The sequence below is a fragment of the Musca vetustissima genome, unplaced genomic scaffold (genome assembly GCF_032173495.1).
Source record: "Musca vetustissima isolate MV318-11 ecotype Yass unplaced genomic scaffold, APGP_CSIRO_Mvet_v1 utg1129, whole genome shotgun sequence".
Lineage (NCBI taxonomy): Eukaryota > Metazoa > Arthropoda > Insecta > Diptera > Muscidae > Musca > Musca vetustissima.
The window spans coordinates 596,302-611,776 of NW_026888644.1; the positions used below are offsets into that span (position 1 = coordinate 596,302).

The window sequence follows — 15,475 nt, forward strand, 5'->3', positions numbered from 1 at the left end:
TTGCTACGTGTTCACCTCCCTCTGTAGAATCCACTGAGACCACTACTATTTTTCTGTATTTAAATTAAGAACAATTTCGAGAGATAATATGTAAAAATTAGGCTGATCTGAAAATGAGAAATGAATGTCGTGCTCTTTAGGAGAGCTCTTCAATAGAGGATTCCCTACTCAACTATAAAAGCTCCCTTTTAAAGCCCTTATAGGAAGTCATTCTTTAACAGTCCATATCGTTTCGAACCAACTGTGACGATTTATTTTGAACTTGACGTTGGGCGCCATTTCCATGTTTGTACAAAAACTTCTTTTTTGAGAACTTATCGAAAGTCATTTTTTGGCAGTCTATAAAGATTTCCTTCGGACAGAATCTGTTTAACTCTTAGTTTTAGTTCAATTGTGGCTATTTATTTTGGACATTACGTTGGGCGCCATTTCCACTTTTTTTGTTTTTAGAACAATTTTTGCAATATGTCTAAAAAATACCTCTATTATATTGTCTAAAAAGGATCCCCCAATTTCGACTCCCTTCAGCTAAACCATACGGACTCCTTAAACCTCCAACTCGTCTATGATGACTTCTAGAAACTTTAATTCCCTTATAAGAACTATCATAACGATTGTGACGATTTATTTCGAATTTAACATTGGGCGCCATTTTCACTTTTTTGTTTTCTGAAAATTTTCTGTAATTCAGATACATCTTATCTACCAAAAATACTTCCTATCTTCTTAGGATCCGTGCATTTCGAATACTGAGGCTCCCTTCTGTTGGTCTATAGAGACTCTTTAAACCTTCAGCTCGTCTATAATGATTTCTAGAAACAATAGTTCGTTTATAAGGACTACCCTAACTTTCATATCATCTGTTTGAATCATGTCTTATTCTTAAAGCAATTGTGACGATTTGTATTGAATTTAACGTTGGGCGCCATTTTCACTTTTTTGTAAAAATAACTCCTGTCTTTAAAGGATCCCTTCATTTCCTCTACTGAAACTTCATTCAGTTATTCTATCGAACTCCTTTAACCTTCAGTTCGTATATGATGACTTCTAGAGGCTGAAGTTCATCTATAAAGACTGCCTTGTCCTTCAGATCCTTTATAGGAATCTTGTTTTACTTTGAGATATATTGTGACGATATATTTTGAATTTAACGTTGGGCGCCATTTTCACATTTTTATGTTTCAAGCCATTTTTATTGAGAATCCATCTCCAAAAAAATCCTCCATAAGTCTGTCTGTAAAATATATCTTCATTTCGAATATAGAGAGACTCCTTTCATCTAGTCTATAGGGACTCTTTGAACCTTCAGTTCGTCCATGTTCGTTTTTAAGGACCTTTAACCTCCTTCAATCTTCAGTTCGGCTATAGAGACTCCCTGTACTCCAAGCTCATAGAGATATTGCAGTTTGGGGAAACTGTTTCAGCTTCACTGAAGCTAAAGGGACGGTCTCTACATTTTGCTTGTGTGTAGAGACTTCTTGAACCTTAAAATCATTTATAAAAACTTCCTAAACTTTTAGCACGTATCTAATGACTCACAAATGGGAGCCATTTATTATCTGAATGTTAAGTCCAGTGTGTATGTGTCTATAGCACCGTCATGAGCCTTCAACTCATCGATGTTGACACCCTGGACATTCAGTTCATCCATTGAGATTCCCAGAATCTTTAGCGGGTCCAAGAATAACTCCGTTAGTCTTCAGCTCATATAAAAATACATGCAGACTTAGTTCGTCTATGGAGACTTCTTGAGCATTCAGCTCGCCTATAGACTACCAGGACCTTCAGCACATCTGTGTATCTGAACCTCTAACTCGTATATAAATAATGCCTGAACATTCAGCTTATCTATAAAGATTTCCTGAAACTCTTCTATATAGACTCAATGAGCATTAAGTTCGTCTTTAAGGGCTCCTTCAGAAAGTCTATTAAATTATCCATTAACCACCAAACCAAAGGTTCGGTTTGTCTATGAATCACTTCCTGAATCGTTGGTTTATCACTTCAGGAGAGCCTATCTTAACCAGATTCTTCGTTGGTCGTTCAAACATTATTCCCTCGAATTTTCCTGATCCTGCCGCTCATATACAAAGACTACCTGAACCTTCAGCATTTTAATGAATAATTTCATGGACCTTTGGTGTATCTATAAAGACTCCCCGCACTTTTGGAAAGCCTGTCTTATTCAGCTTCCCTTTTTGGTCACTCAATCACTAATCCATCGTCTCTTCCACTAATCCATCGTCTCTTCCTATAAAGCCTACCTGAAGCTTTTCCTTGTCTTTCAATCTCTTTCTGAACCTTCAGCTCTTGTATAGTCATTCCCCAAAGCTTCCTTACTTCCCCTTACTTCTGGAAAGACCCCCTTAAAATTGGTTAAGAATAAGAAAGGCCCACCAATCTTAGCTGAGAACAATCAAACGTTGGGCGCCAATTTTATTTATTTAGATTTTCAGTCCAATTTTTATTGGAAATTTCACTCTTCCATAAAGACCCTATGACAGCTAATCTAACTTAGCTAATCCACAAATCTTCACTAGCTCTTCAGTTCCTTCGTAAACCTCTCCTTTCCGCTGTTTAATCCACTAATCTTAGCCAAAAACTCCACAAACTATTTGCCAAAAAGTCCTCAGGCTCCATTTGCCTTGTGGTTTGGCTATTATCTAACAAAATGCATAAATCAAAATTCTACCTAGGCTTCCGAACATATTTTTCGAATGAAACAACAATATTATCGTTTACTCTTGGCCATCCAAACCAGCGGTTTTTATTTCGTAATGCCAGACACTTTTCGTTCTGCCTTTTTGGAGCTCCCTTTTTAAATTCCGCATTGGTTTTGATTATGCTTTTCCATTTTGTAGTTGTTTCTTTTTTTCTGCCGCCAAATGAACACCCACGAATTTTTCGCTTATATGGTCAGCCATAAGCTAACCAAATAAAAGCAACAACAACAAAACCGACAGAGATATCCATTAAAGTGGCAATCTCCGTGTGGCCTGTGACAGTGGCACCCATGGTCCAAGTGGCTGCATCAGCTGAATTTCTGAGCATAATTTCCAATTTAAATATTGATTGCATTTGCAGCAGAACGTTTTTTAAGATCATTGACTTTTCCCCACACCCCCGCCCCCATTCCCCAAACGAATTCAATTAATAATCGGGTCAATTGATATTGGCATGGCGGTATTATAACAAGAAGCAGCAGCATCAGCATCACTTTGTAGTTATGAAATGCAGCAAAAAAACGTTATGGCTTAATGGGTGGCTGTATATACCTCTATCATACCCCCAAACCTCTGTCCCATAGCATTCAGTATTTTTTATTAATTCATTTTTTTAATTCAAGCTTCCTCTCTGTCTCTCTCTCCTTTCATTACAGGTCTCTATGGTAATGATGATTTCCATAACGGTTTGCTGCAAGCATTCAGTTCCGGCAAACAAGTCGAAGGACTTGTATTAAGTTTGAAACGACAGGTAAGTTAAGCAGCACATACATGTTTAGAGTTGTAGTAAATTAAAAATTAAATTCCACCCAAAAAACGAAAGGAGATTGGCATGGAAACCATTATAGGAAATCTCCTGTCCCCTTTTCTCCCTCTCGCCTCCTTTATAATCTGAAAACTCTAGACCATAACTAATGTAATATTTAAAATAAAAAGTGACAAGGATGTCTTCCATAAGTATCAGTAGCATCAGCGGCAGCAGCAGCAGGATGTGTGTATCTCGTTAATGCTTTACACTCACTTTTATTTACATACACGATACGAGTAGATAAACAGCCAATGTTTATTATTTCCGTAAAAATTCTAAGGTTCCTCTGTATGTTTGTGAGAGTATGTGTATATGTGTGTGATTTTCTTCTTCCTATATTTTTAGTGGAAGTTTATCTTCTAATAAATTCTAAAGTTTACAACTACTACTACTAATAAGGATGTTTTGGCTTATTATGTTGATTATAAAAATAGTCAAACGTTTCAAATTACAGTCAAGTACAAAAGTATGAAACATAAGAAAGAGATTATTAAATATAAGACCTCCGCTTTTAAATAGAGGCTCAATTCAGCTCGTCCACCTACATAAGCAATTGATCATATATAAGCACCCATACTCTTCAGACGCCACCTGCCTTTTCAACTTGTCAGCAGAGACTTTGCCAACCTTCAACTCATCTACAGTATTCTGCTCTTCTAAAGATGACTCCCTGAAACTTAATTTCAGTTCACGCTTAATAAACCTTCTCATCTTTCGTAAACGATCAGAAGGTTCTGGGAGTTTAAGAAAGAACTAAAGATACCCGGAACCTTCAGATGGCATTTCAAAGACCCCCGGAATTTCAGCTTGCCAATAAAGGCTCATTGAAGCCTCAGGTTGCCTATAAATACTCCGTGAACCATAAGCTAGTGTCAGAAGGTTCCCTGCCATCCAGTTCTCCGGTGAAAGACTCTTCGGATCTTTAGCTCTCCCTAAAGACTGCTTAAACTTCAGCAAGGCTCTGAATGACAACTTAAAACTTCAAATGACCTATAAATCTCCTTAAATATCCAGCAAATCTATTAAAGAGTTCCTTTACCTTTAGCTCCCAAAAACAACAGCCCGGTGCCTCAGCTTGTCTACAGAGTACCTGCGAATGTTCGACTAGTGTAAGAAGGTTTCCTGTTATCCAGTTATTCTAAGCAGCACTCTCTTTACGTTTAACTCTCCCCTTGAAACTCCTTCAAACTTCAGCAAGTCTCTGAATGACAACCTGAAACTTTAACTGGCCTATAAATACTTCTCAAATATCCAGCGGATCTATTTAAGAGTTTCATAAGCTTCGTCTAGTCAAAAAGAACTCCCTGAAGCCTCAGTTTGTGAACAGAGTGCCTGTGAACCTTCAACTCTCTATTCACTTCACGTTTAAAAATTCGTTGTATTTTTGGCAGGTTCTGTGGAACCTTCAGATTGTTTGCGAAATATTTCCTGAACTCTTGATTTCTCCAAAGGTCTCCTGATTGCCTCAGATCACGTTTTAAAGACCCTGAACCTTCTGTTAGCCAATAAAGTGCCCCATACGCCTCAGGTCATCTATAGATATTCCCCGAACCTTCAAAAAACCTACTAATGAATCTCTAAGCATTCAGACTGCCTACAAAAATTCCCTGAACCTTAAGCTCTTCTGGACATACTGCCTACTGTGTATGAAAACTCAATGAACCTTCCGCTCGTCCTAAAAGAATCCATGAATCCTCAGCTCATCCATGAAATATTTCCTGAAACTCTCTGACAAAGCTCTTCAATCTTCGCCTCGCCTATAGAGGCTCATTGAAGGTTCAGGAAGTCTATACGAGGCTCCATCATGTCATGCGGAACTTCAGCACTTATATATAGGCTTCTTGCATTTTAATTCCTCTATATAATTACAACTACACGTTGGGCGCCATTTCAGTTCAATTTGTATAAAGGTCTTCTGGAACTTCAATTGAGACCCTCTTCTATGAACCTTTAGCGGATCAAGATAAATTCCCTCCTCCATAAAGACTCCCAGAACCTTCAGCTCGTCTATAATGACAACTACACGTTGGGCGCCATTTCAGTTCAATTTATATAAAAGGCTTCTGAAACTTCAACCGAGCTATAAAAATTAATTTGACGTTCATCGAAACCTCTGAATTTACATCTACTCTATAAAGCCTCTCGTTAACATTCAGCCCTTCCGTAGGAAAAATTTTACGTTGGGCGCCACTTTTCGGATCGTAGACCTCTCTATCGTGGACGCAATTCAGTCGTGGGGCGCCATTTCAGTCCAATTTTTATAAAAAGCTTCTGAAACGTCAGCAGATCTATATAAAAATTTATTTGTCGTTCATCGAAACCTCTGAATGTTCATCTCCTCTATAAAGCTGCCGTTAACTTTCAAGACTTCCCTAAGAAAAATTTCACGTTGGGCGCCACTTTATTAAATTTTCCTTTTTTAAATTAGCCCAATTTTTGTTTAAGATTCAAAACGGCCATTATATACCCCTGTTAATTAATTCTCCCTATCGCTCATCGATTTAGACTCCCCTTCCCTCCCTATCGCTCATCGATTTAGACTCCCTTTTGATAGTCTATGAAGACCCTCCAGCTTGTCAGCTATTTACTTCTGTATCTGCACTTTTTCTCCCTACTGTCCTTAAGGATGCCTTACACCATCCTTTTACATTCGTACATTCCCATCGTGGTATGTATGTGTACCGCTAACACATTCACTCTACAAAAAAAAAAAACAATGTAAGGATTTATGAGTCTAGCGGAGCAAGGCATATGCAAGTCAACATATTTTTCCCATCCTCATCCAACCAACAGAGCCATCGACCAACCGAAATATGTCTGCTAGTAAACAACGAAATATCGCACATAATAGAATGCTGCAAGAACAAAATCTATATCCTATCCTTTCTCCAAAAACCTATACGTCTATCCCCGTCCATCCAGAATAACAGCAATGTAACAGGACCCTGTGGATTTGTATTCTCTGCCGCTGTACCTTACCTTTTTTCATTCTTTTGTGGGCCACATCCCTTGTTGTTGTTGCTTTTAGCTTTCAATTTTCATGTTGACGCTTGGCAAATCTTAAGCGAATACAAGGCGTGGATAGTCGCCTCTATTCACTTGTTCGAATTCGGGCATATAAACAGAGCAATGGATGGGTGGATGGATGGCTGTTCGGCTATAAAGGTGGAATTTGAATGACAGAAAAAGAAAAGGAAACAAAACAACAAACATGGAAACAAAATATGCCACAAAAATAATGCCGGTATGGTGTGTTAAATTCCTCAATGAAAATGAATGCTCCATAAAGTCCTGGACCCACACACACACACACAGCCAGGCACACCCAGTAAACCCTTTATTGCAAAATTTACACGAATGCCTTACGAAATCAGGCAGCTGTAGAAACAGCCCGCTGGGCCTTATTCTTAATCTGGACCTTTTACTTACATGTGTGTAAGGGTGTGTGTATGTGTGAAGAAAAAAAAATAAACCTGAGAAAAAAGCAAAAGTCCTAGAAAAAAAAACGGGGAGAGGGAAAGGATTTAAAAAATTCTACAACAACTCTTGGAGGAAAAAATTGTGCCAACGACCAGTAGTAACACGAAATATGCAATAAATGTAAATATTAAAAAAATCGCACACACACCCCTACACACAGAATGAAAACGAATGGGTTTTCTTTCATAGCCAGCAGTAGTAGTGAAAAAATACCAAGGAGAAGAAAAGGCGATGGTGATGTATAAGTCGCAATAACAACAAAAATGAAAAAAAAAAAAAGTGCAACTAGGAAGTTTAATTTTTTATATGCCATCATAAATGCATTGCCAGCCTTTCAGCCAGCTCGGCAGCTAGGCAAGTCAGTCATTCATTCGGCCAGCCAGCCAGCCATTCAGAATTTCTCTGTGACAACTTAAGACACTGACAAAATGAAAAACTATTTCCAAAGAAATGAAAAGAAAAGCAACTGAAAAGAGAAATTCTTATGTTTATTTAACAAAGTGGAGCTTCTCTTGTTTCTGTTTCTGGGAAAAAAAAAAACAAATCGGAAAATTTCCTCGAACTGTATAGTTGAGGGGTAATGGAGGTTATAAAGACTGTCCTATATAATTTTTATTTTATTTCTTTTCTTCTTCATCATCTTCTTTTTTATATTTTCATTTGATCAACTTTATAAGCTTTATGATTTTTGAATTAACGGATTTCCTATGATGTTTTTTTCAGTTTCATTCCTGTTTTTGTTGCATTCACTTCACCTACATCCTTTGAGGATGTTTAAGACTCTGTTGTGTTGTTAGTTTGTATGAGTGTCTTGGGGAATAAACTGGATACAGGATATACAGTGGAATGCAAATGCATAATGGGAATGTAAGAGAAAATCTTCGAGGAGATCAGCTGATGGAAAAGGAAACAATTTTACCACGTCCTGTCAATCAAGGACAATATTTTATCGGCTTTGTGGGTAGTCTTCCCTAAGATTCTTATCAGAATATATTAGCAGAGGGTGTTATATGAAATAAAAATAATAATGTGCTGAATATCCTTTTTCTGTGTCGAAAATCTTTGCTTAATAATTTTGATAAAGAATTTTTTTTATTTTTTTAATAGAAAACTTTGCTGAATAGCAATTCTAACACAGAAAAACTTAGCTGAATTACTATTTCCATGCTCATTTTCTTTACTATACACAGATATATATTTTTTGTAGGCAAATTTGTTAATTTTTTTAATAAAAAACTTTGCTGAATTGCCTTTTTTCATAAAAAACTCCAGCTGTATTAATATTTTAATATTATTTTATGTCAATATTTTAAAATTAATCACTAAATTCGGTTTTTTGTATAGATATATTTTAGTTTTTGAGGAGAAAACTTTGCTGAATAGCTCTTCTAACACAGAAAAACTTAGCTGAATGGATACTTCTACGCTCATTTGGATTATTATACCGACACATTTTGTGGATATATTTTGAGAAGATGAACTTTGCTAACTAGTTTAATAGAAAACTTTGCTGAATTGCCCATTTTACATAGAAAACCCTAGCTGAATTAATATTTTTCACCGAAAAATTATCACTAAATTCAGATTTTTGTAGAAATTGTCTGCTGAATTGAATTTTATGTACATAAAACTCTGCTGAATTGTATAATTACCAAAAATATTTAGCTGAATTTGAGTTTTATATAGCAAAACATTCCAGAAATATTTTTCACTGGAAAAAAAATCTTGCAGAAATCATAATATCCACAAAACACCTTGCTGAATTTTAATTTTGTATAGAAAATTTGGCTGAATTGCACTTTTTTCATAGAAAAGCCTAGCTGAATTAATATTTTCACCTACAAATACTCACTAAAATCAGGTTTTTGTAGATATTGTGTGCTGAATTGAATTTTATGTAAATAAAACTCTGCTGAATTGTATTATCACAAGAAATATCTAGCTGAATTAGAGTTTTATATACAAAACATTCCAAAAAAATTTGTTCGTAAGAAAAATTTTGCATTTTTTGTAAATTTTTGAAGATATTTTGCTGAATTGCCCTTTTTACGCAGAAAAACTTTGCTGAATTAATACTGTTCACCTAAAAATTATCACTAAATTCAGATTTTTGTAGAAATTGTCTGCTGAATAGAATTTTATGTAAATAAAACTCTGCTGAATTGTATTATTACCAGAAATATTTAGCTGAATTGGAGTTGTATATAGCAAAACATTCCAGAAATATTTTGCTTAGATGAGTTGGTGTTTTCTCAATAATAATGTAGCTAAATTAACTCCATTATGTAAAGAAATGTTGCTGAATTAATTTTTTTTCTTCTGAAAAACTTTGCTCAATTCGCATTAACTAGAAAAAAACTGATTTTGCTTAAATTTGGTTTTACAACTATTGAATAACTGGATTTTTTCTTCAAAAAAAACTTAACTAACTTCACTATAACTACAGTGCTGAATAGACTTTTTCGTAAAAAAATCATCTCTGAATTGAAAAAAAAAAATCGTTTTGATTTTCTAACCACAAATTCCTTGCTGAATTGATTTTTCTTACAGAAAAAAAGTAGCTGATTTAGCTTAATTTATAAAAAAAACGTAGCTGAATTTGGTTTTACACACAAAAATATTGAATAACTGGATTTTTTCTTCAGAAAAACTTAACTAACTTCACTATAACTACAGTGAAAACTTTGCTGAACAGACCTTTTCAGATAAAATCATTGCTGACTTGTCGTGATTTTACTTGCTTGAATTATTTTTTTTCACAAAAATAGTCGAATTACATTTTTCCTTGCTGAATTGTATTATTTTATATTAAAAAACTTTGCTGAATTAAAGAAATGTCCCTAGTATTTCTGAATCAATAATAAGATGCACCTTGGGTATTACTTCCCTTACTCTGGTAATTCAAATTTTGAACATTTCCTCAAATTTCTGAATGTCTTCATACTTGGTGTATGCTAACATCCTTTATCCTTTAAGAATCCTCTCTTTCTTCCTGTTTTATATATCACACACACCCAAAGAAAGTTGTTATCCTTTTCAATTTCTTTGCAACGTCCTCCCGGATGCCTTGCTAACAGAAAAAGGAAATCATTTTTTTATTTGTATTTTTTATTTATTTTTTTTTTAGGAAAGTTGTGCAATGAAACTTTCCTAAAAACACACGAGTGTGTGTGTGCGTTTGTAGGTGCGTTCGTGTAGGTGAATAGAATATGCAAAAGATTTGTTAGTAATGTATGAATGTATTACTGTGTGTGTGTGTGAGTGTAAACGAAATTCTGGATTTCGTTTTGAATACTTCAGCTAGCTAGCTAGCTAGAATTCATAGAGCGAGAGTGTTTGCTCATAGCATACTTTTGGGCTGTGAATAAAAAAAAACGAACACACACACCCACACTGAGTGAAAGAACGAAAAAACATGTCACACATTTTACACGTTTTGAATAACACATACATATGGCTGGAGGTTTTTTTCGAAAACGAAACCCTATTCCTTGGAATCCCTGGGGAAAAGGTGAGCAGCCAGCAAATGCCATGCCATGCATTCATAGATGTGTCACTACGTGTGCAATTGAAAAAGTGTGATTGTGGCTGGAAGCCACACATACACACAATACATATGTATGATGCTTTGTCCCCATCTCCTTTTTTCCTTTCCCTCCTCCTCCCCCTTTGGCTTTATGCGGAATTTTGATGCATTTAGTTTTGAATTATCCTCCGTAGTTTTTTTTTTGTCTTCTTCTTCTTCTTCTGTCAGGATAAAAGATGTTAGCAAAGGAAAAATGACAGCAACGCAATTTGTTCCCCTGTTTGTTATTTTCTCTTTAAATATTTGAAAAGCTTAAAAGGTAAAACGATAAAACTGCAATTTAATGCAATGGGAAATTTGAAAACTGGAAAGGATATTGTTTCCAAGATGAAATGACTATAATCGTTAAAAAATAACTTTTTAATTGAATTTTTGGGAGACACGGAAACTAGTCTCCTAGGAATAGAGGAATTAGAAAAATTCCTTAGAAACTCCTAACGTAAATGTAATTCAGCATTTACATTTAATAAAATTAATAATTAATAATTTGTATTAAAAACAGCGCTGAATTGACTTTTTATACAGAATAACTTAGCTGAATTAAAAATATCATTAGAAAAACTTAGCTGAATTGCATATACTCTTAATAAAATACCATAAAAATTAATAATTTGTATTTTAAATGGGCTGAATTCATTCTTATACATAAAAACTTGACTGAATTGAAAATTTGCCTTAGAAAGTTCTAGCTGAATTGCATTAAAATTAATCAAATACCTGACAAATTTATAATTTTTATTGTAAATGGTGCTGAATTTATTTTTATGCCAATTAACTCAGCTGAATTAAAAATATCCTTAGAAAAACATAGCTGAATTTGAATTTACTTTAAATAAAATACCCGATAAATTCATAATTTGTATTGTAAAGGGCTCTGAATTGATTTTTCATACATAGAAACTTGGTTGAATTGAAATTTTTTCTTGGAAAACCTTAGCTGAATTGCAATTACCTTAAAGAAAAGGCTTGGTAAATTACTAATTTGTATTGTAAATGACGCTGAATTATCTTTTATACTTCAAAACTTGACTGAATTGAAAATTTCCCATAAAAACCCCTAGCTGAATTGCATTTACTTTAAATAAAATACCTACTAAATTAATTATTTGCATTGTAAACATTGCTGAATTGATTTTTATATGGAAACACTTGGCTGAATTGAAATTGTTGCTCAAAAGTTCTAGCTGAATTGGATATTTCTCATAAATTTTTAGATTTTTCTGTAAAACAACTCATCTGCATTGCGAAAATCCCAATTTTTTCATTGGAAACTTTTTGCTGAAATGCAATTTTGCGCAGAAAAATTTAGCTGAATTGAATATTTCCCATCAATTTTAAGATTTTTCTGCAAAACAACTCAGCTGAATTGGAATTTATCAGCTAAATTACGAAAATCCCAATTTATCATAAATATCCCTTTGCTGAATTGCAATTTTTTTCTGGAAAACTTTGCTGAATTGTAAAATTCCGTCAATTTTCATTTTATTTTATAAAAGAATTTACCTGAATTGTGTTTTCCAATAATATATCCGTCATTTTCATTCAAGTTTCCTGCTGAATTGCAATTTTCCGCAGAAAAACTTTGCTGTATTGTTTATTTCCCATACATTTGTAAATTTTTCTGTAAAACAACTCAGCCGAATTACGAAAATTCCAATTTTTCATTGGAAACTTTTTGCTGAATTGTCATTTTCCTTAGAAAAACATTATTAAGTTTAATTTTTCTATAAATTTTTTTATATTTTTCTATAAAATAACTTAGCTGAATTGCAAAAACCCCAATTTTTACATTGGAACCTATTTCTGAATATCAATTTTTTTTTCAGAAAAACTTTGCTGAATTAAATTTTTCCATAAAATTTTATAGTTTTCTCTAACATAACTTAGCTGAATTAGGGGTGTATCATAAAAAATCTTATGTTTTTCATTATAAATTCTGGTTTGAAATGAAAAACTTAGCTGAATTCATTTCTTGCATAAATATCTTGCTGAATTGCATTTTTGCCGCGGGAATTCAATTTTTTTTCTATGAAACAACTTAGCTGAATTTGTGTTCATGTAATAAATGGTTACTTTTTCTTTAAAAATTAGTTTCTGTATTGTATTTTCCTATAGAAAAAAACTTAGCTGAATACATATATTCTATAGAAAAATTTACAAATAAAATTTCTACAAAGAAATTAATTGCAGAAAAACTTTGTTAAAATATTGAGAAATGTTTAGTCTTCACTGAAAATTTCTTTTTCAAAATTTGAACCCCTGACCGACCAACTGCAGATCTTTCCAAAAAAAATTCTTCCTAAACCCATAACTCCTTAACAAAACTTTTCCCCTTTAGTTTAGTGGGGTTCTAAAGAGTTTGTAAGTTTTTTGAGGTTTTATATTTGTATAACAATATTGGCTTCTTGTATATGTATGCAAACACACACACACGTGTAGGTGTGTGTGTTTTCCTTCCCAGCATGTTTAAACTGTGAATGAACATTGAATGGTTCCAACAATACTGATGATGAAGATGCAGAGTGGAAGACAAAAAAACAACACAAGTCGTCTTATATGGCTCAGAGGAGTAATCACTGGTAGTCTGTCTGTCCGTCTTACCATCTTCTTTTATTCTGTTGAAGTGTAAATCTTCAACAGCAAACGAATGAGAAAAACATATTTTGATCCCACTCCTCGGGGTGGTGATGAAGCGAGAAGAACAGGTCGCACAGCACAGGTCCTCAATGCCAAAGTAAAAGAGGATACAGGGAGCTCTGAGATAAAATATTTAATGGTGAGAAGAAATAAAAATGCAATGCAACAATCATTCATTTTTATTTCCCAAAAAAATACGACGACGACAATGAAGAAGAGGAAATGCATGAATAAAGGAATCACTTAAATTTTGTTTTCAACGTTCAACATTTCACAGAGTTTAACGAGGTGTGGCGGGTGTTGTGTTGCAACACACACATCCAAGTCAATCATTGTGTCAGCAAGAACTCCATGGGGGAGACTTAGATAACAAATGATGAACATAACCGAAAAAACATCGTCCTCTTCTTTTTGGCAACTTATTACAGCAAAATGAGGAAGAAGGAGAGAGAGAGGTAGGAGAGAAGTTACACAATGAGAGCAACTAATATTTACTCAGCAACTGCAGCAGCAGCAGCAGAGTCATCATCATCATAAGTAGCCCCTTTTTTGTGATTTGCCAAAAATCGTTGGAATAAATGAAGGCCGGCCTACAACATAACATGTTACTTACACTGATGACATACACATTGGACTTAATTCCCGGTCAAATGGTTCAGATCAGGTCGGGGAGGTATTTGACAAAATTATACCGATGTCGTAAATGTTACAAAACATATACAACCTCTTTTATATTTCCAAAAAGTATATATAAAGACTTCAAATAGCTTTTTTATGTTTAAAACTTCAAATTTTACAAAATGTCGTAAATGTCAAAAGCCTGCCAAATGGCAAAAATCACCTACTTTAGAATACAACATGAAATTTTTCGATTTTTACAAAATGTCGTAAATGTCACAATTGTCAAAAAGTTGATAAATGGTAAAAATCCCATATTTTAGAATAAAATATTACTCAGACACCATTCTTGGAGTTTATTTGAGGTTTACAACATAAAATTTTTTACATTTTACAAAATGTTGTAAATGTCAAAAACTTGGTAAATGGTAAAAATCACGTATGTTAGAATGAAAAATTACTCAGACATCATTGTTGGAGTTTATTTGCGGTTTACAACATGAAAATTTTAAAATTTTATAAAATGTCGTAAATGTCACAAATGTCAAAATATTGTATATGGTAAAAACGACGTATATTAAAATAAAAAATTACTCAAAAATTATTGTGGGAATTTATTTGAGGTTTACAACATGAAATTTTTTAAATTTTACAAAATGTCGTAAATGTCGCAAAAGTCAAAAACATGGTAAATTGTAAAAATCTCTTATTTTGGAATGAAAAATTAATCAGACAACTTTGTTGGAGTTAATTTGAAGTTTACAACATGATGTTTTTCGAATTTTAAAAAATGTCGTAAATTTCAAAAACTTGGAAATTGCTATAAACCACACATTTTACAAATTACTCAGATTTAATTTTGGATTTTATTTAAGGTTTATAACATAAAATTTGTTATATTTTACAAAATGTCGTAATTGTCACAAATGTAAAAAACTTGGTAAATGGTAAAAATCTATTTGTTGGAACAAAAAATTACTTAGATATCATTGATAGAATTTAGTTGAGGTTTACGACATGAAATTTTTAAATTTTACAAAATGTCGTAAATGTCACAAACTTGGTAAATGGTAAAAATCCCGTATTTTAGAATAAAAAATTACTTAGACAACTTATTTAGAATTAATTTGAGGTTTGTAACATTATATTCTTGGAATTTTACAAAATGTCGTAAATGTCGCAAATGTCAATAACTTGGTAAATTGTAAAAATCACCTATTTTAGAATAAAAAATGATTAGGCAACTTTGTTGAAGTCTATTTGAGTTTTACAGCATGAAATTTTGAAATATCGCAAGTGTCACAAACCTGTATAAAACCTACAAACTTGTAAAAAATCTATTATTTTCATTCTAAATTCTAAGAGTCATGTCGGATGTCTTTTAAGTGAAAATACAAAAATTTACTAATATCAAAAACTCGTATACAAAATTTACAAAATGTCGTAAATGTAAAAAATTACATGTTGTATGTAAAACTTATATTACATTTCTTTAAAATCCGTTACGTATCCTTACGACATTTTTGACATTATTGTAAAATACCTCATGTATTCACGTTAGCCCATATCTGCCTCGGTCATTATGACATGTTCGTTGACACAGTTATGTTTGATGTGTTGCTG

The 15,475-nt window shown here is 33.4% G+C and overlaps 1 protein-coding gene across 3 annotated transcripts in view; it reads left to right on the plus strand.

Annotated features, from left to right (window-relative positions):
- Nucleotides 1–15,475, plus strand: part of LOC133336529 (protein tweety-2-like) — a 75,805-nt gene that overhangs the window by 48,429 nt on the left and 11,901 nt on the right. For all 3 annotated transcript variants that reach the window (XM_061544812.1, XM_061544811.1, XM_061544809.1), the window contains exon 3: nt 3,380–3,474. In XM_061544812.1, coding sequence (XP_061400796.1) covers nt 3,380–3,474 — 95 coding nt within the window. The remainder of the gene's footprint in view (nt 1–3,379; nt 3,475–15,475) is intronic.